Genomic DNA, 27453 nt, shown 5'->3' with positions numbered 1-27453 from the left:
GAACCCATCCTGCCTCCATTCAGGCCCGACCTGTGCCGACGAGAAGGACCCTTGTCAGCCGAACCCCTGCCATGGAGCAGCCCCCTGCCACGTGTTGCCCCAGGGAGAGGCCAAGTGCGAGTGCCCCCATGGCCGGGAGGGCAGCCTCTGCCAGACAGGTGGGGGCAGTGGTGCTCAGGGCGGGGAGGGTGGGACGTGAGGGGGCTCCAGGAGTCACAGCCTAGAAACCTGTGTGACCCTCTCCTGTCCTCACAGTCTCAGAGCCGGAGGACAACCAGCCCTTCCTGGCTGACTTCAGCAGCTTCTCCTACCTGGAACTGAAAGGCCTGCACACCTTTGAGCGGGACCTGGGGTCAGTGAGCAGAGGGGTAGGAGAGGGCAAGCAGCGCCCAATCCCCATCCAGCTGTGAAGTGAGGGCATCAGGTCACCCGCCTGCCCTCCCGTGGCCCCAGGGAGAAGATGGCGCTGGAGGTGGTATTCCTGGCTCGGAGTCCCAGCGGCCTGCTCCTCTATAATGGACAGAAGACAGATGGCAAGGGCGACTTTGTGTCCCTGGCACTGCACAATGGCCTCCTGGAGTTCCGCTACGACCTGGGCAAGGGGGCAGCAGTCATCAGGTGGGCGGGGGGGGGGGGGGTGTTGCTGCAGGGGGCTGGACTGGGCCGGTGCTCAGTGTTCCTGGGGCCCCTGGTGGGTAGACCATCAGAGCCCACAGTCTGTTCATGCACCTATTCTTCTCCAGGAGCAAGGAGCCGGTGGCCCTGGGTGCCTGGACCAGGGTCTCCCTGGAGCGAAATGGACGCAAAGGAGCCATGCGGGTTGGCGATGGGCCCCGCGTGCTGGGGGAGTCCCCGGTGAGTCAGCGTCTCCTGGGCCGCCCCACTGCTCCCCGCCTGCCCCCTCCTCCCGGGAGGCGTGCAGCCCCCGCCCCACGGCTGGCGCTCACCGGACTGTTTTTTCTCCCCTCTGTCCTGGGCCTCTGTCTGTGTCTCCTCTCTGTTCCCACTGCTCTCTGGCCCTTGCTCTGCAACCCCCACCCCGCTCGCTCTCCGGATGTCAGAAATCCCGCAAGGTACCGTCTCTTCTCATCCTGCTCACCCATCTTCTGCCACCTCCACCCCTAGAGTAGCTCCTTCCCCACTAAGCCCCCCACATCGCGGCTACATCTGTGTGGTTAACTGCCTCCACCATGCTGGAGGGCGCGGGGTGGGTCACCACCGGCGGGCAGGCCCTGCTCTGGGGCTCGCATCCTGTTCCTGCTGGTGGATAGGCTTCACCGCCCCTTACCCTGCACCTCCCCACAGGTGCCACACACCGTCCTCAACCTAAAGGAGCCGCTCTTTGTGGGAGGGGCCCCTGACTTCAGCAAGCTGGCCCGAGCAGCCGCCCTGTCCTCTGGCTTTGATGGAGCCATCCAGCTGGTATGTACAGCAAGGGTGGGGCCCTGGGGAGCCCAGGGTAGGGAGCCGGTGGGCGGCAATGCCCTGGTACAGTCTCAAGGAAGGGCCCATCCCAGAGGGGGCCTCTGTCCTCTGGGCCGGAGGACGCAGGCAGGACAGAAGCTGTCACTCCCCACCCCCCAGGTCTCCCTGAACGGCCGCCAACTGCTGAGCCGTGAGCACGTGGTGCGGGCCGTGGACGTCTCGTCCTTTGTAGACCACCCTTGTACCCAGGCCGAGGGTCAGCCTTGCCTCCATGGGGCTTCCTGTCTCCCCCGCGAGGCCTCCTATGAGTGCCTGTGTCCTGTGGGCTTCTCGGGACTGCACTGTGAGAAGGGTGAGTGCTACCCACGTGGGCCGAGGCTGGACATGGGAGGGAGCCTGCCGGAGGCTGCACTCACCTCTCTGTCTCTCAGGCTTGATTGAGAAGTCAGCTGGGGACCTGGACGCATTGGCCTTTGATGGACGGACCTACATTGAGTACCTCAACGCTGTGACCGAGAGGTAGTATGTCTCCTGGAGCTGGGCACCCCTCAACCCTCCGTCCCATCTGCCCAGCTGCATAGGACCATATGCGTGACACTCCACACCTGCCCCTGCTCTGAGCCCACCTCTGCTCCTCTTCCACCCTCCTTCCTTCTCACTGTCTCTGTCTCTTTGTTTCCAAGCGAACTGACCAATGAGATTCCAGCGTAAGTAGCCCCATCTCCACTCACCAGTAGTCCACTTCCTGGTCCTCTGCTCCTCTCCCTCCTGGCAGCACATCCCAAGGGCGAGGGCAGAGCTTCCCATCCCCAGTGGAGGAGGATGGGGGTTTGTGGGGTGCTGCATGGGGCTCAGTTTCCTAGCTTGGAAGTAGGGAATCACCCTTTCTGAGATGTGTTTTGGATGCCAGTCTACCCCTCCACCCCTGCAGCCAGGCCCCTCACCACAGGGCACCAGCACGGTGTGCAAGCATGTGCACACCCACATCTGGGTGCACACATATGCAAGTGTGTCACAGTGTGCATGTGAGTCCATGCGCTCCCGTGTGTGCACACATGCACGTGTGTGGGGGCCCATCCAGGGCTCTCTCCCAGCCAGGGGCCCTCGGTCACTATTCTTGCCACCCATGTCAGAGCTCTTCCCTCTGCACCTGGCCTGGGCCGTGCCCACCAGCTCTGTGTTTGCCCATGTATGTGCACGTGTGTCACTGCCAGGGCTCTGGGGTGGGTGGGGCCAATGTTTCTCCCCCATCTTCCGTTGGTGAAGAGCGGGTGTGGGGAGGGCTGCCGCTGGGTCCCGCCCCACCCTGCTCTATAGCCTGTCTGCTCCGCTGCTCACCTGCCTCCCTCTCTTCCTGCTTCTAAGCCCTGAAACTCTGGATTCCGGGGCCCGTCCCAGGTGAGCAGTGGCCCCTGGCCCCTGCTGTCTGCCCACTGCCTTCCCATCTCTCCGAGCATCTCTGTCGATCTCTCCCTCTGTCTGTCCACCTCACTTCTCTGATCGCTGACCTGGCCCCACCATCTGTCTCTCGTCCCACTGGCCATGTCCACCACCTGCCCACCAAGCAGCTCCGGTGGCATCACTGCCCTTATGGCCTCTGGAGTCATACCCCTCACCTTCCCTCCCCTGCCCCATCCCCACCACCTTCCCAGAGGTCCTGACCAGCCCTCTGCCCACTAGTGAGAAGGCACTCCAGAGCAACCACTTTGAGCTGAGCCTGCGCACTGAGGCCACACAGGGGCTGGTGCTGTGGAGTGGCAAGGCCACAGAGCGGGCTGACTACATCGCACTGGCCATCGTGGACGGGCGCCTGCAGCTAGCTTACGACCTGGGCTCCCAGCCCGTGGTGCTGCGCTCCACCGTACCAGTCAACACCAACCGCTGGTTGCGGGTCAGGGCACACAGGTCAGCAGGGAGCCTGGGGCCACCAAGAATAGCAGCGGGTGGTGTCTGGACTTGCCCGGCCAGGGCATGCTTGGCCACTCGTGGCCAGGGTAGGAGTTTGGTGTGTGTGTTGGGGGGAGGGGTGGTGGGTAGGGCTGGTGGTGGCCTAACCTGAGGTCACTGCCAATGAGGAGGGAGGAACAAGAGGGTACAAGAGAAGCAGCGATGGCCAAGAAACCCCTGATTTGAAAGGGGAGTCCCTGCTCTGCCCAGATGCTGGTCTGAGTCTGGCTGCCCCTCCGGCAATGCTTTTCTCACAGGAGGTCCCCTGGCCCTTGGCTACCAGATGTTCTCCTGGGGTTGGTGCCGTTCCATCCTGGCCCCCAGGGTGACACTGGGTGACGGTCCCCAGGGTATGGTGTTGGGACGAAAGGGATGTGGGTCAGGATCTGGAGCCCTGACGGCCTCCCTCCACCCATGCCCCAGGAAACAGAGGGAAGGTTCCCTTCAGGTGGGCAACGAGGCCCCTGTGACTGGCTCCTCCCCGCTGGGCGCCACGCAGCTGGACACAGATGGAGCCCTGTGGCTGGGTGAGTGATTGTGGGGGAGGCCAGGGAAGGGGCAGCCAAGGGTCTCTGAGGGACAGGTTCTGCCCCCTGGGGCTGGCAATGAAGAGGGGCACTGTATCCAGGACAGTGGGCAGGCTGGCTGGGCTGGGGTTGGGGTGGGGTCCTCCCCTCCTGTCTTAGCCCCTGCTGTAGCCAGGATGGGGTGGGGCCAGAAAGCTGGAGCACACCTGCTCATCACTTGGTCCTCTCAGGGCACTGACAGCCCTCTGGTAATTCACCTAGTCATTTAGCCTTTCTGCCCACCAGCGCCCAACGTGCCCATCACTGAGTCACAACCTGGTGACCTTTCCTCTGTCTTCCTGCAGGTGGCCTGGAGAAGCTGCCCACGGGTCAGGCCCTGCCCAAAGCCTATGGCACAGGCTTCGTGGGCTGCCTGCGGGACGTGGTGGTGGGCCAGCGCCCACTGCACCTGCTGGAGGACGCCATCACCAAGCCAGAGCTTCGGCCCTGCCCTGCCCTGTGAACCACGCTGCAGCCGCTGCCCACCCTGTTGTAATTATTTTCTATTTTTGTAAACTTGTTGCTTTTTTGATATGATTTTCTTGCCTATGTGACGGCCGGAGGAACTGCTGGCACGGCCTCCCTCCTAACCAGGCAGGCGAGCTGCAGAGACGGACTTGATGCCGAGGGACTCTCAGGGTCAGGAGGGTAACTCGGCACATGGAGGACTTGGCTCACTCAGCAGCCTTGGGATGCGACCCTCTGCCTCAGGACACTGTGTCCTGGCCTCTCAGGCAGTGCCTGCACAGTGTCCACTTGTGCTGGCCCCTGTGTTCTCCAGCCTGTTGGCAGACCTTGCATATACACGTTGCCCACATTCCCTCTGGTGAGGCCTGTCCCTCGCCAGCAAGGCGCTGTGGGGTTTGGAGGGGCCCTTCCTCTGTGTAGGCCTGGGGCCTTTCTGGATTCCAGCTGAGCCGCCCCTCCTCCCTGCCTGTGCTGGGTAGGGCCAGCCTCCCCAGGGCCTGCTGAACCTGGGCCTCATGTGCCAATCCTGTGAAATAATGTCATTGTTGGGGCCATGCTAGCCCCTCCCTCCAGCTGTGCCCACCCATCCCAGGGCACTGGAGAGCAGAGGCCAAGCCCAGGCCTGTTCAGGGCACCCTGGCCCATGGCTGGCCCTGCCCAGCCACCCTGGACGTGGCTGTGACCCCTTCCCACTGCCCAAGTCCCTGTGAGGAACCCTGAGAAGGAGCAGGGCCGCTTGTGACATGGTGGACTGCTTGATTTTGGCCAGCATCCCCTCTCAAGGATGCATGTCCAGGCATGGCCACCAACCACAGAGTCTTTATGTATGGATTTTATTTGACACCTGGGGTGGCGGGGCTGTTGTCTTTCCTGTCCTGGCCCGAGGACAGCTGAGGACACCACATAGAAAACCTTCTGTCTGATTCTGGGGTGAGGAGTAGTTGTCCTTATCCAAAAGTGACCAGGAGTAGACTGGGTGTCTTACCAAGGCCAAGGGGCAGGTGCAGGGGTGGCAGAGACGGCTGTGAAGCCAGAAATGCCTTAAACTGCAATGTTAGGTCTCATCTGGTCCCGTCCCCCCAGCCGCCCACGCCTCTGGTGGTGGGGGTGGCAACCCCAACCCTCCCACAGCCTCTCTCACAGCCAGGCCTGGGCTGTCAGGCTCAGAGGCTGGAGGAGCCTTATATGTTCTGTTACTAACTCCAACCTGTGTCTGTGTCAATCACCGTGAAATAAAGTCTGAACACTTTCAACAGGTGCTTGTGTGTTTCCACACCAATGCCACCCCCGTCAGCCCCAACTGGCCCTACGCTCTCCCACCTGGCTGGTTTCTGTCCTGAGAGCGCTATGATGCTCAGCTTCATGGTGGTGTGCAGGCTTCAACCTCCTTTAGGTGGCTCTGGATGGAGGAAGGGTGCTGGGGTGGGGGCTGCTTTTGGCAAGGAGACCCTTTGCAGTGAGTGCGCACACTGTTGTACATGGGGCTGGCCAGGTAGGTCCATGAGGCTACCCCAGGTAGCCTCCTTAGGGATGGCAGGTCCTGCCATGTGTGCATGTGTGTGCATGTTTGCCTACATCTGTGTGTCTGTGAGCACAGGGTGGGAAGAGGGGCTGTGAGGACAGCAGGTTGGCTATACTAAGGGTAAAACGGGCCTGTGGCGGAGTTGGGATGGGTTGGGGGGAACCCTGGTGGGTGGGGATGGGGTGGGCCTGTGCTGGGCTGGACATGGGATGGAGAAGACACTGACTGAGGTGCTGAAGCACCTGGGGGGCCTTCCTGTAGCATCTGGAATGGCTAGGTTTGAGGAGCTGAGGCCACCTGAATGGAATCCACAAGGCCATGGGTTACCAGGCAAAGGGGAGTCTGGGCTGAGGCCAGGCACACTGGGGAGTAGGTGGCTCTACTTGGTGCTGAATGAGGGGAGAGGAGACCTTTATGCTGGGAGGACCAGGAATGGGTGCTCTGGGAGCTGATGCTTCCAGGAGGGGCTCTCAGGGTAACCAGTGCTGAGGGTGCAGGGCTTTCAAAGTTGTGGGAGCATGAAGAGGAAGAGCTCAGCTGGGGATTTGGGGTCGGGGTTGCAAGCAGCAGAAAGTTCCAAGCCATGGTGTGGTGTACCACTCTTGAGAAGGGGAGGGGGTAGGGTGCTGGGCAGGCGCTGAGGCTCCTAATGGGGATCCCAAAGTTAGGAGCACAGGCAAGGAAGGGTGGAGCCCCCACGCGATTGGCCAGTGGGCCCCGGGGACCTGGCAGGGGCATCTGTAGCAGGAGTAACGGCCCTGCAGTCAGAGAGGTGTCAGCATAGCCTAGGAAGAGTGGCAGAAGTGGGGAGAAGGGAACTTAGGGAACTTAGAACGGAACTTAGCAGCCCAACTTAGGACTGGGTAAGAGGAAAGGACCCAGTTATCAGGTGGGCTCCCACCTCCGCCTCTCTGGGGTCCTCTCCGGGACACAGGGCGGGTGAGGCCTGTTCCGCCCGCTTCTCTAGCTCCCAGCCCCTCCCTCCAGTGTGTGGGGAGTGCAGCCCCTCCTCCCTCAGGACAGAGGAGGAGCCAGAAAGGTTCTTGGAAGGAAAGCACCCAAACGAGCAGAACCGATAATTAATCACTTTCCGGGCCGCTCCGGCCGGGGCCGCCTGGCGCCTGCGCCCTCTGAGCCCGTAATATGGTGTGAATTCCTTGTCCTGAAGCTCGGAGCGACCTCAGGAACTGGGGCTATTAACCCAACCTGCCAGCAAGGCAGCGAGACCTGAGGGCTCGGCTCCTTTAAGGGAGATATGGAGGGGCGGGACCTCTCAGTGGGCGGGGCTCCTTGGACGGGGCGGGTCCAGGTGGGCGGGGCTCTGATGGGCGGATCCTCTGGGTAGGCGGGGCCCCCTCAGAGCTGCAAGAGAGCTGGAGCCCAGCAGACATGACCTCGCGCAGGTGAGCCTGGCCACCCAGTGGCCTGACGCTGGACCCCACCACATGCGCTTTGGGCCGACGGGTGCGGACAGGGGGTGCGGGAGAGATGCGACCTGGGACGTCTCCTGCTTCTGACCGGTGGCCCCCAGGCCTGACCTTCTGACATGTCATCTCCACGTGTGACCTGTGACATCTCCACAGCCAGGGGCAGATGCCTGGGTCCCGGGACAGTGAGGCCTAGTCTCACTCTGGCCGGTGGAAAGGACTCTTTCAATCTGGGGCTGGGCCTGGGCGGAGGTCAGAGGTTCCCTGACCCTAGGGAATGGATGGTGCTCTTGCATGGCAGCCGCTGGAGCCTAGAGTGGACAGCAGGTGTCCAGTCACTGACAGATCCTCTCTCTCTCACTCTCCTGGACTCCTTGCCTTCCTTTTGGCCACCAGAGATGTTTTCCACCTGGGGGTACGCCCTTCCCCAGTTTCAGGACTGGGAGCATCCTGGAAGCCCCTTGACCTGCAAGGTAGGCTCATCCCTTCCCAGGCTCTCCTAAGGGCCAGGTTTAGGGGCGAGATCCCTGGCAATGGTGTGTGTGCAACCCGGGATAGGACGCAGCTCTGCCCCCATGAAGAGGAAAGGTGGGGCATGTGCAGGAAGGGGCACTTCCTGCCCTTTCTACCAGATCCCCACTCCCTGGTTGTGCACACACTCATGTGAGCTCAGACTCTAGCTGGATGTGGATGTCAGTGGGGAGCCACACCGGTGTGAGACGCCTGTCACTAGTTTCTAGCACTTGGTGCATCCAGAACACCTTTCTCTGGGGCTGGGTGAGGCTGGAGGTCACAGGAGGGGTTGCCCTAAGGCCCCGAGTAACTCCCTAGATCAGTGAGGGGCTGGACAAGATCTGATCTGTGGGTCCAGGGCAGTGCCTCAGTGGTGAGGGCCCCAGAACCCCTACAGGAGGTGTGGTGGGCCTGGCAAGGTGGCCTCTGGCAGGGCCAATGGCCCTCTAAGGCTCAGGAACAGTGTGAGTGAGTTGATCTCCAAGAGCCTGTCAGCCTAGAGTCCTGTGGTTCCAAGATGTTAACATCCAGCTGGAGCTCAGGGAGGAGGGCATTTGGGAGCTGTTTGGAATGACCCTCAGGCTCCCCTGAGCCTCATTTCTTGGTCCCCCAGGCAAGTTCTGGTGCTCAGAAAAGGTCATGTCTGTGTCATGTTCATGTGACCCTGGGCCAGCCGGGGAAAGCCCCGGGTGGGGCTCTGCCTGCCCTTGCCAACCCTCCCGCCCCACCCTGTGATGACCATCTGGACTGTCACTCCTCTGACCCTTGGGTCACTGCCCACAGCCCTATCAGGCCTGGGCAGGCCCAACCAAATCCCAAGCGAAACACATCCCCTCCCCCCTGCTTGCTCCCACTCAGCGGCCCCTTCCCGTTGCCCTGTGGTTTGTGGGTCAACCGGCATCACCATCGGCACCACTTGCTCTGGGACTCCGACTGTGGGCAGGGCTGGGCTCAGGTCTTGCCTAGCACTGAGGTTTGATGTGTTGACATTGGTGCTTGGGAGGGGGGCTGGGTCCTATGGGAGGCTACTGAGCCCCCTCGAGTTCCCCCTGTGTTCCAGGTTGGAGAGGAAAGCATGTCTCTGGTTAATTCAGTTCTGCATAGACAGGACAGGCCTGCATAAACAGGGACCAGGAGGGGCTAGGGGTAGGGAGATGGAGACAGACACTAACTGTGTTCTGTGGTCCTCAGCCCTGGAGTTCCAGCCTGGGGTCCTCCCCTCTGTTCTGTGTATCTCCTGTCATCCTAACAGTGTCTTTCCTGTAGGTACCGTGTATATAACATGTCCACAGGCCATTCATGGAACTCCCAGGGTCCCAGGGTGTCCCATCTGATGAAACACCAAGGCCACACAGAGAGCTGGACCAGACATTGGCCAGTGGGTTCAGGCTGGGCTGTTCTTGGGCTCCTGAGCACCGACCGGGCTCAGTTGGACCTTGAAGGGCCCAAGATGTTTGACTCGGTGGGGAGCCCAGTGTATCCTGCCAACCCCACCTGCCCCTCTCCCGGACCTGCCTGACCATGTGACAAGGGCAGAACTGAGTCACTGACCTGCCACAGAGCAGGGAGCCCTTCGGCACAGAAGTGACCCTAGTGTGGAGATTGGAAATGGGACTTGCAGCTTCCCACCTCCTCCCACCCTGCAGCCAGGGCCGTGACTGCACTAACCTGCCGGACACCTGACTCCACCTCTCAGCCTGGTGGGGGGTGTGAAGCCTGCCTCAGCCTGGGGTTGCAGGCAGGCAGCGGTGTGAGCTGCTGTGACTGCTCAGGATGCCCCCCCTCTGGGGATTTCCACCTGACAGACGGCAGGCAGCTTGTGGGGAGGACAGAGGGACAGAAAGTATGAGCAAGAGTCCCCGAAAAGACAGTGCGTCCTTCACCCTGCTCTGTAGCTCGGGTGCCTCTTCTACCCTTACCCTCACACTCTGGGTATTGCCCATCTCGTACTGGAGTCAGAGGCTGCTGGGGCCTGGGGGTGGGCATCTGGGACAGGAGGTGGTTCAGCAGAGTTGGTGGCCCCAGGATGGGGGTCAGAAACCTTCCTCTGGGTTCCAGTCCCCCCACCACCACCACACTGCAGTGTCTCTGGCAGCAGGAGGCCTTCACCCTTTTCCTGGTGGCTTGGCCTGCTCTTTTATGACTGGCCCTAGAACTCATGCTGGGGCAGCTCCTACCACAGGAAACCTTCCCTGGCAGCCTCACCTGCTGGACTACTCATCCAAAACTGCCCCTCTAGAGCCAGCATGGGAGGGAGCTCGAGACCCCAGGCCCAAAACATGCCCAGGAAGTGACTGGCTGGCAGGATACCTCCCTCCCCCAGGGAGAGCTAAATGGGAGTGCTGGGTGGCCCCGGGCAGGTCACCTGAGCTTCTGGGCCTCTCAGAACCAATATGTGGACCCTGGGGAGCCATGGAGGTAATAAGAGAGCCTGCCCTCCCCGTGGTTCACATCTGACAGTGAAGACATGGCGGGGCTGGGGGACAGGTAAACTCAGAACCTGTACACACCTGCCTGCTTGCTGTTGCAGCTGTCACACGTGGAAGGAGGGGCAGAGATGGAACTGCAGTGCTGCAGGGTAGGGTCTGGGGTGTGTCTCTCAGGAAATGAACAGAGAGGGAGTGTGAGCCATGGCCTGCAGGACCAGCCAGAGGTGGCCAGATGAGGGGTGAGGTCGGTGAACAGAGGGATGAACAACGGGATGGGAGGGTGCTTTCCAATGGGGGGTGGGGGGCAGTCCTTGAGGTGAGCACGCATCTTGAAAGCCACCCAGGGCCACTAACAAGGCTTACACGGCTCTGATGTGTGTTTTCTGAGAACCCGTCTGTTTTCCATGGCTCAGCCAGGGGTCGGATGGGGCCTGAAATCAATACTGCAGTTCAGGCAAGAGCCAGTGGGCACTGGTCCCAGAGGAGTGGGAAAAGTAGTTGGGTCTTGGGCGTTTGAAAGTCAGGACAAGAGGGTGCAGCATTGGGAGAGTACTGGGGATTTGAGGGCAGGGACCTGGGCAATGTCAGGCAGTGACTCTTCACTAAGCGAGAACTGTGTGGAACAGGGCCTCAGGGGCCTTGTCAGGACTTTTGAATCTTGCAAATATCAAGAGAGAGATGCTGTTACCTTTTCAGACAGAGATGCTGGAAAGGCTTGTGTCTGTGAGCTTGAAGCTCAGATCCCAGGTGGGGCTGGATCCCTAGTGTGTGGATGTGGAGACACATGGAGTGCACAGTGGGGAGGTTCCAACACCACGGGGTCAGAGGAGGAGGGGGACCCAGGCCAGGTGAGGTGGGGAACCAGGAGAGCGTGGAGAACTCCCAAGTGGAGGTCGTGTTTCTGGAAGAAGACCTGACCACCAGCCCCAGGAGGCCGGAGGAGACCCTGAGAGCCCAGGGAAATTGGTCTGTGGGGACTCAGCAGTGTGGACCAGTGCAGGACCATCCTTTCTGTGATGGTGGAAATGATTCTTTCCCACATGCAGTCGACAGCCTCCACTGGCCACACAAGGGTTTCAGCAGTGAAATGTGGCCACTGTGACCCAGGAACTGGGATTATGATCGTGCTGAATTTCAATCCATTCACTTGCACACCCCACACCTGCCCTGGGCTGAGCATCAGACAGTGAGGTATAGACTGAGCACAGATGGCTTGTTGGAGGAGTAAGGAAGCAGCTGAAAGCAGGAGCAAACGGAACACAGGGTGGGGCAGAGGGAGGGGCAGGAGGACCTGGAAGAGCCTTGAACTGACTCCCATTCCAGAAAGATCTCAACGGAGCAGGATGGTCTGGGGTCATCTGCAAGGACAGGACAGGATAGGGTCTGTCCAGGGCACATCAACCCCTGCCTCACCTGTGCCCAGGTTATGACTGCGAACAGCTGGATGGGGCCTGGAGGTGGCAAGTGGCAGAATTGGAGTCAGGGCCCCTGGTGACCCACTGGAGGGAGGGCAGGGAGCAGGACTACCCTGAACACCGTGTGTCATCTGTGCAGTGAACCAGGGACACATACCTCTGAACCAGAGGGCGCAAGACCCTCCTGCAGTGACCTTTGGCACCCTTGTGGGAGACACACTGTTGCCAGAGAAGTCCAGTTACTGTTACAGTGGCCCACTGGGGATCGGCCCCTGCCCCGAGACGCTCTGGGGCCACCACACGAGTAGATTTAACCCCCAGCCCAGAAATTCTTGCCCTAACTGGACGAAAGGTAAAGAAAATAGCAGTTATGATCTCAGCCCTGGGCACCTGTGGAGCCCTGATGAAGGCCCCCTGACCTGTCCCCCCATCTCATGGGGGTGACTGTGAGGGTGGTCTCAGGGCAGCAGTGGGAGAGGGCAGGGTTGAGCCCCTCTCAACCTGGACACCCAGCAGAATAAATGACGACTCTCTGGCCTTCCTGACCTGCCCCTGCCAGCCACCCAGCCCAGCTCACCCACCACTCACCACCCACCTTAGGTTCATTAATCATTCACTTTTGAATTCACGTATGTTTATTAATATCCAGGCTCTGTTTTCCACCCTGGTGTACACACTGCACGGAATGTTTTCAGCCCTTGTGGAACTTAAATCCTCCCGTAGGAGATAGACAGGCCAATAAATAAGTAACATATGTCAGGACGGTTTTCAGTACCATGAAAAACAACGAAACAGAATAAACATCAAAGAGAGCGGAGAGGGTCTCAGTCATGCAGTGTGGGCCTGGAGTAGAGAACAGCTGGTACAGGGGGCCCTGCGGTGCATGGCCTTGTGTGGTGAGGGGCGGAGGCTGGTGGGCAGCAGCAGGTGGAGGGTGGACCTGGGCCTGTGGGCTGTGCTCTTCTCCCAGGGGCGCTGCTCAAATGACTGACAAGCCCTGCCAGGGTGCCTCGGGAGAGGGTGGTGGCAGGACAGAGAGGGGTGGAGAAGGTGGGAGGGGCGGGGCCACCGCTGCCAGGCTGTGAGGGGAGGAAGGGAGCTCTGGGTGGCCATGGGGGATCCCAAGTGCCTTTGGCTGAGCTGGGACACCAGGTGGGCAGTGAGTAGGGGAGAGACGGCAGAGGGCTTGAGCTGAGGTTTCTGTTGGTGTCTTTCTGCGGGGGTGGGTCTGCCCTGCCCACCTGCCACTGTGGGAAAGGTTCTGCCCATCTATGTCCCTGGCCGCTCCCAGCCTCACCTCCTTCCCCACAGACCCCAGACCCTGTGGACACAGCTCAAGGATGGGGGTGGGCACAGGGCGGCCCCAGCAGGCATCGTGGGTGTGGTCAGGACGGCCCAGTATCTCCCAGCTCTCTCATCAGCAGCTCTCCCTCTTCATTTCAGGTGGTTTCACCCCAACATCAGTGGAGTTGAAGCTGAGCAGCTTCTCATGTCCAGTGGCCAGCACGGAAGCTTCCTGGCAAGACCCAGCAAGAGCTGCCCTGGGGGCTTCACACTGTCTGTCAGGTGGGTGGGTGGTGCAGGGTGGACAGGCCTGAGGCCCTGGGGGACCTCAAAGGGTGGGAACAACCTCAGCTGGGGGCACAGCAAGGGGTCAGGCTCCCTAGTCCTCCCAGAGGGATGGTGGACAGCATTCTGAGCAGCAGGGACCTCTGCTGGGAGCTAGACATGCAAGATCTGGGGGGGCCTGGTGTTCCTGGCCAGGTGGCCCCTGGGCAGGAGGGGCCGCTTAGACCTTCAGGGATGGCTCAATGAGGTGGGCCCTGGTCAGTGAGACCCCCTCATCCCTCTGAGGGGCCTCAGTGGCTGTGATTGTACCCCCATCTGTTGGGGGTGCCACTCACTGGAAATCTGGCCAGAGCCCTGAAAGGGCCAATGTGTAGGGAGGATGGGCAGGAGGGGCCATGACCAGCAGAGTGGACAGCTGGACGCTTGTCCACCCTACGTGAGGCAGGTCAGTCTAGGGTCTGGGGAGGGGGGTCTTCCAAAAGCACTCCAGGTTTTTCTGGGTTTTCTGCTAAACCTGAGGCAGCAGGTGGGATGAGTCCTCAGGGTAGAATTCCTTCACCCGAGCGACAGGCATTCTGTTCTTACCTGGGGCTTCCCTAGCCACATGGGGCCCCTGGGAGAAGCAGTCCAGCCCCCTGTTCTTCAGAGCCCCTGGGGAGGTGGTCTGGGGTGAGGCAGAGTCTGTCCTGACAGGCTGCCCCAGCCTCGGCCACCAGGCCACCATGCTACCAGGCCTGTGGCCACCAAACCCAGTCCTGGCTGCCCTGGGGGCACTGGGGGCCGCGTGCCCGCCACCCTGGATGAGACCTGGACACTGACTGGGCAGGAACCTGCAGAAGGGAGGGACCTGACCTTGGCTGTGGCTGTTCCCGGCAGAGGGATGGCAGAAGCGAAGATGTCAGGGCAGGAACACTGCTGGGGCTGTTCGGGAAGCTGAGTGCTCCTGGGAAGGAGGGTGGTTGGCAGGAGCAGTGGCCCTGATGGTGGCGGTGCACTGGCCCTTCCAGGCGCCACAATGAGGTGACCCACATCAAGATCCAGAACACAGGTGACTACTACGATCTGTATGGAGGGGAGAAGTTCGCGACGCTGGCCGAGCTGGTGCAGCACTACACAGGCCAGTGTGGGGGGCTGCTCCGAGAGCGTGGTGGGGCCCCTGTGGAGCTCCGGCACCCGCTGGGCTGCCAGGACCCCACGTCGGAACGGTGAGCGGCTGCGTCTGCATCTGGCCAACATCTGTGTCCGCAGTTGTGTGTGTGCGAGGGTCCGAGGGGCAGGGGTCGATAGCATGGCCTCTGGATTTCTTCTGCCCCCAGGACTCAAGGTCAGGCTTGGGCACAACTGTGGCAGAGCTGAGGGAGCATAAAGCACTGCCTCCTCAGGGGTTTTGGCCTCGGTTCTCCAGGTCCCAGGCACCAGCCACAGAGGGTTGCCTGTGGAAGAGCTGCAGCCAGCCTCCCCTCTGCCCGCCTGGCTGGTGACCTGGGGAGAGCAGGTCTCCCAGCCTCGGTTTCCCCGGCTGCATGGCGGAGGCCTGAGCCAGCTGCACCTGCTGAGGAAGCCGGGTGGGACTGGCCTGGGGAGACGGCCTGGCCCCCTCCTTGCTGAGGACTAGGCTGCCACCTGGTGGCCACCCTGGGGCCCTGCAGGGCTCCCGCCTTCCTGCTGCTTTCTCGGTTAGAGGTTTGGAGGAGGCTTGCAGAAGGGTCCAAGAGGTGGGCACGGCTGACCCAGGTTGGCCTGGGTGCGGGTATTGCCCGGGCCTGTGAGGTCTGGGTGGGTGTGTGTCTCGGTGTCTGTGCCTCAGAGACTTCAGCTACTCGTGGGTCTGTGCCCCTCACCTGGCCAGTTCAGGGCCTCCTGTCTTACATGCGCTGCCCTGGGCCAGGTGGTATCATGGGCATCTGTCTGGAAAGGAGGCTGAGAAGCTGCTGATGGAGAAAGGGCGTCCGGGCAGCTTCCTGGTTCGGGAGAGTCAGAGCAAACCTGGGGACTTTGTGCTGTCAGTGCTCACGCAGCAGCTGGACAGGGTGGACCGCCAGCCGCGTGTCACCCACATCATGATCCACTTCCAGGTAAGAGGCGGGAGTGGGGGTGGGGGTCTGGCTTGGGGAGGGGGCAGCCACCAGGCCCTCACTGCCACCCCACAGCCAGATGGGAAGTACGACGTGGGAGGTGGTGAGCAGTTCGACACCCTTGGAGATCTGGTGGAGCGCTACAGGAAGAACCCCATGGTGGAGAGGTCAGGGGTTGTGGTGCATCTCCGGCAGGTATGTCCCCAGGCACCTGAACCTTAGGGTCTGAGTGAGCTTCTCCCTCTGGGGGACAAGGGACTCTGGCATAGCCCCACCAGGGAAAAAGGGCACCAAGCAATGCTGGGGCAGGGTGGCTGAAGGCAAGGGTATGGGGGCCAGGGCGCTCTGGGGTCCACTGGCCCTTGCTAAGCTTGGACTCAAGCCTCTACCTGCCAGCCCCTCAAGGCCACGAGAATCAGCGCTGCAAGCATTGAGAGCCGTGTGCAGGAGCTCAGCGAGGCCACGGATGCCAGCGAGAAGGCCAAGCAGGGCTTCTGGGAGGAGTTCGAGGTGTCAGCCTGCTGCCCACTGCCCTCCCTCAGACTCCCATCCTCTGGGCTGCGGCAAGGGCCAGCAGAGGGGTGTGGGTCAGGGCGTGTATGGCGGGTGTTGAGGGCCCTGGGGAAAAGTCAGGGCCACAGGCTAAAGCCCCACTCCTCCAGATGCTGCAGCAGCAGGAATGCCGGCTCCTGTACCCCCGGAAGGAAGGCCAGCGGCCGGAGAACAAGCCCAAGAATCGATACAAGAACATCCTTCCCTGTGAGGCTGGGGCTGGGGTCACATGGGGACCAGGTCCTCACCCACCAAGTGCAGGGCCCATCTGGCACAGGGGTCCTGGGGGGTGGAGGCAGGGGTCATTCCCCACCACTGGTGCGATGCCCTCTCTTGCCCCTTCGTCCTCTGCCTCTGCTCACCACAGGTCAGTGGGGATCCCTCTTCCCTGGAGACCTGAGCCACATCTTCCCTTCTCAGTTGATACCACTCGTGTCATCCTTCGTGATGTGGATGACAGAGTGCCTGGAGCCGACTACATCAACGCCAACTACATCAGGGTGGGTACTTGGCCTGCTGCACCTGTGGCCTACATGAATCAAACCCTGGTCACTCCATTCCCCATAATAATGAGCCTGGAGCTCCTGGAGTGGTCTGTGGACTTTGGAAAGACAACAGATACTCAGGGAGGGTGCAGCAGTCTGCACTGGGTCCTCAGAGGGGCCAATCCAGAAACTGCTGGATTAAATATTGGTCCTAAGCCCCTCCCACCCTCCATGGACCATGTGTGAGCCACTTGGGCTACTTTGCATATCATTTGCATCAACTTGAATTGGTTCTCTGGCACTTGAATTCCTGGAAACAGCAGGCAGCTGACCCCACCTTCTTTCAGAGTGACCCAGAGGAGAAGCCAGGCCATGGACTGGGCAAGGTGTACATTGCCACCCAGGGCTGTCTGCCGACTACAGTGGCTGCTTTCTGGGCCATGGTGCACCAGGAGAACACGCGTGTCATCGTCATGACCACCAGGGAGGTGGAGCGAGGCCGGGTAGGAGCTCCAGCTCATGTTCCTCCCCTCCTCCTGCTGTGTGCCCCACCGGACCTGTGTTGGTGCTGGCCCAGCTTTGCTTCTTCAGTCTTAGAGATGCTGGGGCACAGCGAGGGCCCTGGAGAGACCCTGTGTGTGCCCCGCAGGGAGGTGGGGCATGGGTGCTGGTGGTCTTCCAGCATGGCTAATTCCATGCCCCCACCCCCCAGAACAAGTGTTTCCGATACTGGCCAGAGCTGCACGGCAGCCAAGAGTATGGCCACCTGCATGTGTGCAACATGGCTGAGCACTGGGCCCAGGGCTATTGTGTGCGGGAGCTGCAGGTTTGGAGGCCAGACCAGGTGAGCCTGAAGAGCCTCAGGAGCTGTGGGACCAGGGTGACGTGCTCGTGAAGTCCCCAGGTCTGCACTGGGCTGGCCCAGCCTCCACCCAGCCCCAGTGGCTTTGGTGGTTTCCACATCGCTCAACCCAGTGGGCAAAGTCCTGGCCTGGGCCCTGCTGGGCAGTGATCCCAGTCGGGCAAGTTTTCAACCCAGCTGTCTGGCTCCAGGGTGGCTTCATACCCATATAGGCCTCTCCTTCCAGTTCCTCCCTGGCCGTCTCAGTACCTTCGGCCTTCTTTGTATGCCATTGGTGCCTGTGCCTCTCCCAGGCACATTTCCCTCCTGGCCAGTTCCCTTTGATAACCACCGGGGTGCCTGCAAGCCTCTGCGTTTGGCCCTTCTTAAATAGAATTCACTTCCTGGAAGCTGCTCCTCCCCAGGACCATCCTTCTTCCTTTCCCCAGGCACCTGAGCTGCCTGGGGCCATCTGCGGGTCCTCCAAGCCCTGAATCCCATCTTTTCCTCCCACTCCCTCCTGCTCTGTCTGGGCTCTGCTGGTCACTCCTTCTGGCAAACCCCGCTGGGCCACGCCCTGTCTCTCCTCGGTTCAGTCCCTGTGCCCCTCCCAACCAAGGGTCACAGCAGCCCGAGGCGCTTGGGACAGCCCAGACCTCCCAGCTGGCACTCACCAGCCCACCCTGCCCAGGAGGAGTCGCCGCACACAGTGAAGCACTACCAGTACTTCAGTTGGCCGGACCACGGCGTTCCGGCCGAGCCCACCGGCGTCCTTAGCTTCCTGGACGAGGTGAACCGGGCCCAGAGCAGCATGCCGGGGGCCGGACCCATGGTAGTCCATTGCAGGTGCGACCGGGGATGGGGCGGGGCCAGGTGCGACCGGGGAAGCGGCCACGGCTCTGTCCTGTCAACTGGCCACAGGCCTCCTTGGTCCGCCCCAACAGCGCTGGCATCGGACGCACTGGCACCATCATTGTGATTGACATCCTGGTGGACGTCATTCGCAGGCAGGGTGAGCCGCCCCAGGAAGGCCCTGCCCCCACGTAACCCCGCCCCCTGCTCTTGCCGGCCCCGCCCATTGCATCTAGCCATCCCGCCTTCTCCCTGCCGGCCCCGCTCTGCTCTGAGCACGCTCCTCTCCAGGGTTAGACTGCGACATCGACGTCCCCAAGACGATTCAACTGGTGCGGCGGCAGCGCTCAGGGATGGTGCAGACCGAGGCGCAGTACAAGTTCGTGTACCTGGCGCTGCAGCGGTACATCCAGGGCGAACAGCTGCGCCTCCGCGAGCCTGTGGGGGCGGGGCCGGGCCGGGGCGAAGCCTGCGCTGGCATCACCATGGTGACCAGGGGCCCCTCCCCTCAGTGCGAGCGGCCCGAAGAGCGCGGCTCGCTGAACCTGGGCGTCTCGCCCGCCGACCCCGGCTGTAGCCCCGGACCCGCGCCGTCCCGGGCGCCGGCGGCGTGAGTGGAGCATCAGGGACTGTGGGGGGAAGAGTCCCGGCCAGGGGCGGCGGCGGCGGGGGCGGGGACAGGAAGGCCTCGGGGCGTGGCCCGGGCTTGGGGGCGTGACCGGGGCTAGGGGGCGGGATCGCAGGTGGGCCCCAGTCGAACTCTGTCTCCACCCGCAGGATCCCAGAGGCCTCCCGCCACGAGTATGAGAACCTGCAGGGTCTAGAGCCGTGAGAGCCCCTCGTGCGCGTGCCCCGAGTGGGGCTGGAGCCGTGCAAGAAGGCGGGAGCCCAGCAAGGCCGGCCTCCGCGTTCCTCCGATGGACTGTTTAGGATTGTGCAGACAGGCGCCCAGCCCTGAGCGCCGCGGAGTTGGGGTGGGGAAGGGGGGTGGGGTCCCGGGTCTGCCCCCTCAGACCCTGCCTGACCAGCTCTGCACGCCCAGAAATGGTGAGGGGCGGGCAGATCCAGTGGCCCTGGCCCTCCTCGAGGAGGGGAGGCAGAGCTCCAGGGTTGCCCGTTCGACTCCGTTTGGGAGGCCACCAGTGACCACCTGCACGTTGTGGTGAAGACATATGTGTGCTACATGTCTAAGGATCAATCTGTATGTGGGACATGAGACCAGCAAGTGAGTGCCAGTTTGTTCACCAGCATTTGTGACCTTCTCCCTGCTTTCTGAGTGACCTGCCCCTTCAGAGTTGCTTCCCAGCCCTGCCTACAGCTGTGGTCTAGGCTGTGGCCTGGCAGTGGCTCAGTCCTGCCACATCCAGACCTAACCCAGACTGTCACATTGCAGTCATTCGTCGATAAATGCTTGTTAAATGAGGGAATACGTGACGTGCTCATCTGACCACAGCGAGGAGGGCGAGGCTCCATGAGAGCATGACTCGTCCATGACGGTGCAATGTCACTGGCTTATGGTCCACACTGGCACCCTCCCATTATGGATGGCCCTGTGGCTTTCTGGTCTCCTCAGTTAAAATGCCTTCTCAGTTCTGCAGCTTTGCTGGGGCTTGGAGAAAGGGTACCTATGGGTCCCCATGACTGGACCCCATTCCCCAGGGTCTTTCTGAGCCAAAGGCACAGCTGGTTGGAGCAGGAAGTTATGGGCTTTGGGGTGAGGAATGAGGAGGCTGAGACCTATGCAAGCCAGAACCAGCTTGACCTCTCTTCGTCATGCCAGCCTGGTGGTGCAGGATTCCTGGACCGATAGCAGTACCGGGTGGGGGAGAGGTGGGGTGGCAGGACTCCTGTCCGTCCCCCAGGATGCTCACTTCACCAGCCAGGTCTGGCCCTCTGCTGGAGGAACCCGAGGCCTGTAGATCATCAGGACACGCTGGTTGTCGCCACCTCCGCTTCTGTGCACCCTTGAGCCTCGGTCCCCAGGGGTTGTGAGGTCCTGTAGCCCTCCACTCAGGGCTCTGGGCAGGACTGTGGGACCATAACTTCTGGTGGTTGCAGCCTGTTGTGACCACAGTGGGGGTGGGAAGGAGGACCACCCACTCTGGACCAGGCCAAGGCCCCATCCCGGTACCCCGTGCCCCAGGTGCTCCCTGCCCTCCCTATCTCCCTCAGGCAGCCTCACAGCCCCAGGAGGCAGCCAAGCCCAGAACTGCTCCAGCCCATCCACAGCCTAGGCAGGACCAGAGTTGGACCCCCTAGAACTTGGGCCACACACCCTAGGGGCTGCTGGGAGTCCAGTCCAGGAGGTGTCCTTTGTTTTTTTGTTTTTTTTTTTTACACTTAAAAATGGTATATTTTTTTCACCTAGTATAATTTTATTTTTTAATATTTTTTATTTTTTTTAATTTTTATTTTTTCCATTTATTTTTATTAGTTGGAGGAGGTGTCCTTTGGATTCAGAGTCTTTGTGGAAGGGACAGACTGGACTTTTCTGGAAAGAGGGGCTTAATGGTACAGGAAAGAACACAGAGGGTGAGGACCCCTTATCAATGTGGGTACAAAATAGTTTATTTAAAAATGTACAATTCAGGAGGGCAGGATGGGCACTGGGGAGCTGGGCTCCCTGCCACTGCCCTCTGTCCCCGTGGCCACCCAAGGGAAGGGGCCAGCCCTGCCTGGGGAAGTGAGAAACCATGGTGAAATGTGAAAATAAGATGAGGGTGGCAAGCCCCTTCCCTTTTCAGCAAGGGGTAGGTCCTGCAGATTCACAGTGTGGACAGGGAGGGGCCTTGCCAAGCTGTCTCTTCTGGGCCTCAGTTTCCCCATCTGCAAGATGGGGGTTAGGGAGGTGGTCTCTGGAGCCCATAGGAATCTGATTCTTGGAAGCTCTGGGGACCATTTTGTCCACCCCATAGGACCCAGCCCCAGAGAGCGGGGGTTGTGTGTGCTGAATGGGGTGGGGTTCCTCAGAGATGTGGTGGCTCCTCTGGGATCCGGGAGGGGTGGGCTGGGTGGGAGTGCTGACACTAATTGTCCACCAGGGACCCGAGTGAGAAGGTGGTGGCAGCAGTGGCGGCGGTGGAGGGAGGCCGGGGGAGGCAGTGCAGACTCCCAGTCCTGAGCGCGCACTGCACAGGCCAGAGGACCACACAGAAGAGCACGAGCAGCAGGGCTGTGATGAGCACCACGCGCCTCCAGTCCCTGCAGCGTGCCCAGCAGCGGGCCAAGAGCCCCCGATGCTGGGCAGGGCCTGGGATGGGCGCAGGTGCAGCAGGCTCAGCGGGCTTGCTTGGGCCTATGTCCACGCACATGAAGCCGGGCTCCACCGGGCCAGGCACAGAGGGCGGTGGGTAATAGCACAGCTTGGTGCCCTCTACCCACACGGGCTCCTCCTGCCGCAGGTGCGCTGGCATCCGGGCCTGCAGCTGGCGGCTGGTGCGCAGCGCAGGGGCTCCAGCAGCGGGTACAGCTGTGGGTTGCCGGCAGAATGGGCAGGGCACAGCCTCGCTACCTGGCTGACCTGTGGGCTGGGCGGCCGCCAGCCGTGCCAGGCACTCCAGGCAGAAGACATGGGTGCAGGAGAGCTCCTTGGGTGTCTTGAAGATGTTGTCATAGCCCGAGAAGCAGATGGAGCACTCCAGAGGGGAGGCCACTTTCTCTGAGCCTGGGGTGCCCGGAGACCTGGGGCTGCTGGCTGAGCTGGGGGACCTGGGCACTGTGGCTGTGGGGCTGCTCCTGCTGATAGGCGGCATGGTCATGTGCCACACCTGTGGGCTTGACGACATGGTTCTGGGCTGTGGAACAATGGAGACCGCTATGAGTGATCTTGACTGCTCCTTTCCTGCAAGGTCAGTCAGTCATTCTCTCCCCATGCCTCTTCATCGCACCATCTCAGAGATGCCTGTGGGCACCTCTGTGAAGTCCCCCCACCCCTGTTCCCACTTCAAGGTCTTTCTGCTCAAGTTGTACCCCAGCCCTCCCCAGCTCCTCACATGCTTTATCAGGGGTCAGCACCCTGGGGTGCCCCAGCCTGGCTGGGCCCTGTGGACCACTGCTCAGTGAACCCCTCCCACCAGCCCTGGCCTACCTGACTGTGCCATTGGGCAGAAACATCAGGGCTCTGCCAGGCTGGACCCTGGTCATTGTGATACCAAGAGTCACGGTGCAGAAGAGGCAGCTCAGAGGAGCCCCGGGCTGTCACAGGAAGAGTGTGGCTCTGGGCCAGGTGAAGTTGGTTTGAACACAGATTCCAGTGTGGGTGGCCTATTTGGTAGGCACACAATAACTGATAGGCAGTTGTGTGAGGGTGGGCACCAGGCCCGGCTGGATGGGCTGCGGGAGACCAGGGGGCCTAAGCAAGGGTGGTGGCCATGGCCTGAGGAAGGGCTTTGTCTCCCCACCATAGCTTCAACCTGCAGGGCCAGCTCGTCTGGCTGGTGACAAGAGCCTGGTGCTGGCCCTCAGGGTCTGGAAATGCTCCTCACCCTTTGGCCAGTGGAGCGGGGAGGGTGGATGAGCCAGGCATTCTCTTTGGGCTGGCCTGCCACCCAGGAAGTTCACACCAGCCACAGCCGCTGTCCAGAAGGCAGTGGGATGTTCCACTCCTCACCTACTGCCCTCTCCATGGGAGGCCCAGCCTGTCTCCCTGATGAGGCTCAGGTGACCTGCCTGCTGCCCCTTCTTGGGCCTAGGTCTCTATCCCAGGCAGCCACATGGGTCCTTCTTGGAGGAGGGCAGGTAAGGGGGTGACTTGCCCATCACCTTCATGACGGACAGAGGTGGCCAGGGCCTTGGGAAGACCTGACCATGTGACCCCATGGAGCCCATGAGGCCCCCCAGAGGTGACCCGAGCCTGACTGGATGTCAGTACAGGAGGGCTGGTGGAATGACTTTGCAGTGACGTGCCATAAAGGCTCAGGTATTGCTGCCACCTGACACTGACCACTGTGAGTCACGGTGGTATCACTGTGATGTCACGAGTGCTCTGGCATCGTGGTGTGAGATGTCAATGTATTTTGGTGACAGCAGCTGCCGCAGGCCAGATGCAGCCTCAGCAGGGTCTGGGGTACTGCAGCCGTCCTCCCCCAGCCGCTCCCCACATGACCGGTTCCTTAGCACTGGGCCCCACCCTTCGGAGGAGGTGCCCCACCCTGAACCTGTACTGGTGAGAGGGGAGTGCCAGCTGAGCCGGCCTTACCTGGTAGCCAGGGTCAGAGGGGCCCGGGCATGACCCTCTTGGCTGATTCAGCCAGGCTGAGGCTCCGAGCTCACTCGTCCTGGAAGCGCTGGCTTCGTCTTCTCTGGTCCAGACTGGCCTGTGTTCCCCCTGACTAGTGTTCCTCTCTAGAGCTGTCCGTCCGCATCTGTGCCGGGCAAGTGGGGCGTGGGGCGTGTGCGCTCCTCCAGGTGTGGAGCGCTGTCTGAGGCAGGTGTGAGTTCTCTGGGTATGGGCTCCTGGCAGGTGTATTTATATGCTCGCTTGGGATCATGCTGGCCAGGGCGCGGCCCAGGGCCTCCAGGATTGGCTGGCCTCCCATCCTCTCCCTGGCAGGCTGGGCAGTAGAGGGCGGGGAGTCAGAAGTGAGAGGTTAGAACCTGGGGTGGGGCTGGGGGTCAGTAGGCCTCTGCAGCCTGGGCAGGTCTCGGCAGGTGACTGGATGCCTGGTAAAACCTCTTCCTACTCTGCAGCTCCTGAGATACTGGAGCAGCCACTCCAGAAACAGACCTACCTGCTCACTGGCCTTGTTCAAGGTGGGGGCATCTGAGCTCCTTGGGTGGGCCCCCAGAGGGTCCTTGCAAGGACGCCCCCTACTCAGTCAGTTCACTGACACCCTCCCCCAGCAGCCCCTGTTCCTGCCCCTCCCCCCAATACCCACCTCATCTGTGTGGCTGCCACTCAAAAGCACAGCTCCCCCCAAATGGCCTTCTGCTGTCCCCACCCATCCCTCCCCACCTGCAGCCTTTGGGGGCTGGGAGGGAACTCCTTGCTCTGGGTCTGGGGAGTGGGGTGAGAGGTCAGGCTGGGAGTGCCCGTGGGGTGAGTCAAGGGTGAAGGCGTGTCTGGCAGCAAGCTGGCCACAGGACTTGTTTCAGGGGAGCATCTGCTGGGGGGACCTTAGTTTCGTAGGTAGGGAAAGGACTCAAGGAAGTGCCCACCCAGGCAGGGGATCCGGAAGTCTCCCTGGGAGACAGGGAGCAGTTTCAGCCAGTCAATATGAGTCCCAACACACCACAGGGCCAGCCTGCGTACAGGCCTGTCTGGGGACAGGATGGAGGGTGTGAGGGCTGTGCTGGAGGGGCCTGGAGCCTAGCCAGCGGCATGAGCTGTGACCACTCACAGTCCTGTTCCTGAGGTGTCATAGCCACTCCATCTGATACCTGATCCTCCTGGCCTCAGGGTCACAGCAGGCTCTCCCCTCCACCCCATGGCTTCCCTGCCCACCCCTCACCCCAGCTTCACAAACCACACCTCAGTGTGCACCTGATCTGAACTTGGGGCCCAGGACTTGAGATGGAACCCCAATCATGAGCCTGTTGGGATGGAGTGTTGGGCTCAGTGAGGCTGGGAGAGGGGTCCACCCTGGTGGGGGACAGCCCTGACCCTTCAGCGGATGGTTCAGGACCCCCAGAGGCTGCCCAGCCCCAAGAGCACTAGGAGAAGCACTGACAGCCAACAGAGGTCAGAGGTCATCAAGAGGCATTAGGAGATGGGTGCACGGAGCAGGCTGCCTGGGCTGAGACCGCAGGAGGAACCAGAGTGAGATGAAAGGGACAGCCAGGACTGCAGCCACAGGAGGTTGAGGTGTGGGGTGACTGCGAGAGAGGAAGCGAGGATCGGGGCTTCCTGTGTGCTCCGGGAGCAGGAAGAGCTTCGGTGAGGGGCTTGGCAAGGGCTCAGGGCCAGTGAGGTTGGCGAGGGCCCGGAGAATGGGGAGTCTCTGTGAGGGCGGGGCCCACCCGAGCAGGACGGGGCGCTGCTTCTCACGGGTATCGTGACTCAGGGTCTCATGCTCCTCCAGGAAGTGTCCTGGTCCTCTGAGCACACCTCCCCAAGGGCTCCTGGGAATATCCGAGCTCTGAGATCACTCCGAGCTCCTCAGTGGACAGTCAGTGCCCGAGGCAAGGGGACAGGAATGCCCGAGGGATGTGCCATCGGGGTGGGGCTGGTTCTCACCACACAGGACCATGGTGCTCAGGGCTCCCCTGGCCTCACACACCTGCTCACTCTTATCCTGACGAGGGAAGAGTACCTGCATCTTGTGAGCATGTGGGCTTCGTGTGAGCAGGTTAGCTGCTTACCAGCTTACTCCGGCTGGCTGTGCGAGTGCACCTGTGTGTGTGTGCACGTGCATGCACGTGTGAGGGGAGCCTGGCTGCCGGCAGGTGACCATGAAACTGGGACTTACTTGCCAGACTGGGCAGAAAGCAAGGTCTGCAGTGACCACCCCTGTCCAATCATGGCTCTCAGGTGGTAGGGGTCCCCAAGACCTCCAGACACCTGGGAGTCCTAGGCTGGAGGCAGAAGCTACTTTTGGCCAAATGAGCAAGGGAGAGGCCTGCCCCACAAGGCCCACCCTGGCAATGGCTCCCCATCCCCAGTTTTTGTGTGGTCTGGCTTCAAGACTCTGAGGGCTGCAGGGGGCACACAGAACAGCCAGTTTGGGGAAGGGTCTCAACATGGGTATAAACTCTGGTATCCCCAACAGGCCAGAGCCTGGGAGGCAGAGGCTCGGCTGCAGCAGGGGCTCTAGAGGGTGCACTTGAGCTTGGCCTCCACCCTACCCTCTGCACTCTGGCTCCTGACAAGCTCAGAGTTGCCCTCTGGCCACAGGGTGACTCCTCCGGTCTTGTCCCTCCCACCCCAGCAGTGAGCCAAGTTCCCAGTCCGCCTGGCCTTGGGGGCCAGCTCCTTCTGGGGCCTGGTGCCCAGGCCCCACCAGGGCCTCTGTTTTCATGACCCATCCTCAGGCTCTGCTCTGTGCTCCCACCTCCCAACTCTACAGCTGGTACTGCCTCTTGCTGACCTCTGACGGCTCTGGGTCCTTCTTTGGCACTGAGTGAACAGATGAGATGAATGAATGGACGAGCTGCAGCTGTGACCCCAGGGCCATGCTGACTGCCCAGCCCCACACCAAGCTCACCTCCTAGGACGTGGGGCTCCTTGTGGTGGTTGACATGGTGGAGCACTAGGAGGGGACAGGTGCCCTACCTGCCTGCTTTGACCAGAAAAGAACCCAAAATTAGCCTTATCTTGCCTTTTTACACGAAGACATGGAGTCCAGGTGAGGAATAGGTGACAAACTGAGGAGGGGACTGTGCAGGGTCCCCAGCACAGACACCCTGTCCCTGCCAGCTGCCCCACCCCCACCTGCTTTCTGACCTGGATACCCATCAGAGTCATGTGCCCAAGAGTCCAGGGATGCCCCCCCCAACTATCTGGGGGGCCTGAGACAGTCACACCCAGGCCCAGGGTGTCCAGCGGCAGAAGGGAAGCCAGCATGGCTGAGGGCCCAAGAGGCCAGGCTACAAGAGGCCTGGAAGGTCAGGGGCAGCATCTCAAGTGTGGGGCCGGAGGGCTGCAGGGTCAAATTCAGAGATGAGTGTTGCTGCCAGGGGTGGAGCAAAGCTGAGGCTGGGGGCTGCAGGGCCGGGAAAATTAGAGAAGAGGCGGCGCTGAGGTTCTCAGGGGAAGCCAAGGGTCATCTTGCATCCACAGGAACTCCATAGGAACCCCACAGCCCTTCAAGGCTGTCAGCTGCAGAGGCAGGTGGTTCCGGGCCACTGTCCCCAGAAGAGAGGGTGGAGCCTCCCCCAAGCCCTAGTAGGCTGACTCACTCCCACGTGCCCAGGTCCAGGGCCACAGACACCCCCGCGGGGGCGCCCAATGGCTGCAAACCTCAGACCAGGTGGTCCAGGCTCTCTGCCCTGCCCCTGCTCTGTTCTGATTGGCTGGGATGCCTGGGATGAAACCACCAGTCGGCAAACATCCCCGTGCTTGCCAGCCCCTCCAAGGGTCACCCACCCATTCTCACCTCCCAAAGGTGACAGGTGATGCCGGCCTGCACCCTGTACCCATGTGTAACTAACTTCCTCCTGGGGCTGTGAGCCAGGCACCACGGTTACCCCATGGTTGTCGTGTCTGCACAGGCACAGTCTCTTTACAGAAAAATCTCCCTAAGAGGCACCCACACGCTTTCCTATCTCAGTCCTGACAACTGGGGGCCACTGGGATGTCCTACTTACACGAGGCCACTTGGGACAAGCCCCCTTCTCCCATGGCTAACATCCTCAGGGCTGGGGGCTGCCTGCAGGGTGGGGGTCTGGGTCCTTGTCGGGGGCTGCCCATCTCCCGTGAGAGGCTTCCTCC

General features: G+C 61.2%; 3 protein-coding genes across 5 annotated transcripts in view; 2 read left to right on the top strand and 1 right to left on the bottom strand.

The window, feature by feature from the left end:
• Nucleotides 1-5659, top strand: part of AGRN (agrin) — a 36257-nt gene extending 30598 nt beyond the window's left edge. Inside the window, exons 27-36 of the mRNA XM_061160656.1 lie at nt 24-158; nt 256-352; nt 454-618; nt 744-855; nt 1306-1422; nt 1585-1777; nt 1857-1944; nt 3106-3330; nt 3796-3899; nt 4244-5659. Coding sequence (XP_061016639.1) covers nt 24-158; nt 256-352; nt 454-618; nt 744-855; nt 1306-1422; nt 1585-1777; nt 1857-1944; nt 3106-3330; nt 3796-3899; nt 4244-4401 — 1394 coding nt within the window. The 3' untranslated portion in view covers nt 4402-5659. The remainder of the gene's footprint in view (nt 1-23; nt 159-255; nt 353-453; nt 619-743; nt 856-1305; nt 1423-1584; nt 1778-1856; nt 1945-3105; nt 3331-3795; nt 3900-4243) is intronic.
• A 1643-nt stretch (nt 5660-7302) lies between these two features.
• LOC133069642 (tyrosine-protein phosphatase non-receptor type 11-like) lies at nt 7303-19513 on the top strand. Its single transcript, XM_061161248.1, has 14 exons — nt 7303-7331; nt 13156-13278; nt 14289-14486; nt 15170-15356; nt 15432-15551; nt 15753-15866; nt 16019-16115; nt 16329-16408; nt 16741-16896; nt 17106-17237; nt 17926-18080; nt 18179-18246; nt 18378-18696; nt 18864-19513. The coding sequence occupies exons 1-14, from the start codon at nt 7318-7320 to the stop codon at nt 18916-18918; spliced, it is 1818 nt and encodes a 605-aa protein (XP_061017231.1). The 5' UTR covers nt 7303-7317; the 3' UTR covers nt 18919-19513.
• Nucleotides 19514-20541: 1028 nt separating this feature from the next.
• RNF223 (ring finger protein 223) lies at nt 20542-27346 on the bottom strand. Of its 3 annotated transcripts, XM_061160654.1 has the most exons (3): nt 27330-27346; nt 23284-23638; nt 20542-21880 (listed from the first exon to the last, which is right to left on the bottom strand). In XM_061160654.1, the coding sequence occupies exon 3, from the start codon at nt 21869-21871 to the stop codon at nt 21113-21115; it is 759 nt and encodes a 252-aa protein (XP_061016637.1). In that variant the 5' UTR covers nt 21872-21880; nt 23284-23638; nt 27330-27346; the 3' UTR covers nt 20542-21112. The 3 variants fall into 3 exon arrangements, with proteins under 3 accessions (XP_061016637.1, XP_061016636.1, XP_061016638.1); XM_061160653.1 differs by lacking the exon at nt 27330-27346 and having other exon boundaries at nt 23284-23789; XM_061160655.1 differs by lacking the exons at nt 23284-23638; nt 27330-27346 and adding an exon at nt 22174-22717.
• Between the last annotated feature and the right edge of the window lie 107 nt (nt 27347-27453).

The sequence above is a fragment of the Dama dama genome, chromosome 14 (genome assembly GCF_033118175.1).
Source record: "Dama dama isolate Ldn47 chromosome 14, ASM3311817v1, whole genome shotgun sequence".
NCBI lineage: Eukaryota > Metazoa > Chordata > Mammalia > Artiodactyla > Cervidae > Dama > Dama dama.
This window is presented reverse-complemented; position numbering and strand designations above follow the sequence as displayed.

Coding starts and splice junctions, on each gene's coding strand:
- LOC133069642 (XM_061161248.1), top strand. Junction 13,279..14,288: donor GGCTTCACACTGTCTGTCAG/GTGGGTGGGTGG, acceptor TGGCCCTTCCAG/GCGCCACAATGAGGTGACCC. Junction 18,697..18,863: donor CCGTCCCGGGCGCCGGCGGC/GTGAGTGGAGCA, acceptor CTCCACCCGCAG/GATCCCAGAGGCCTCCCGCC.
- RNF223 (XM_061160654.1), bottom strand. CDS start 21,871: ATGTCGTCAAGCCCACAGGTGTGGCACATGACCATGCCGCCTATCAGC.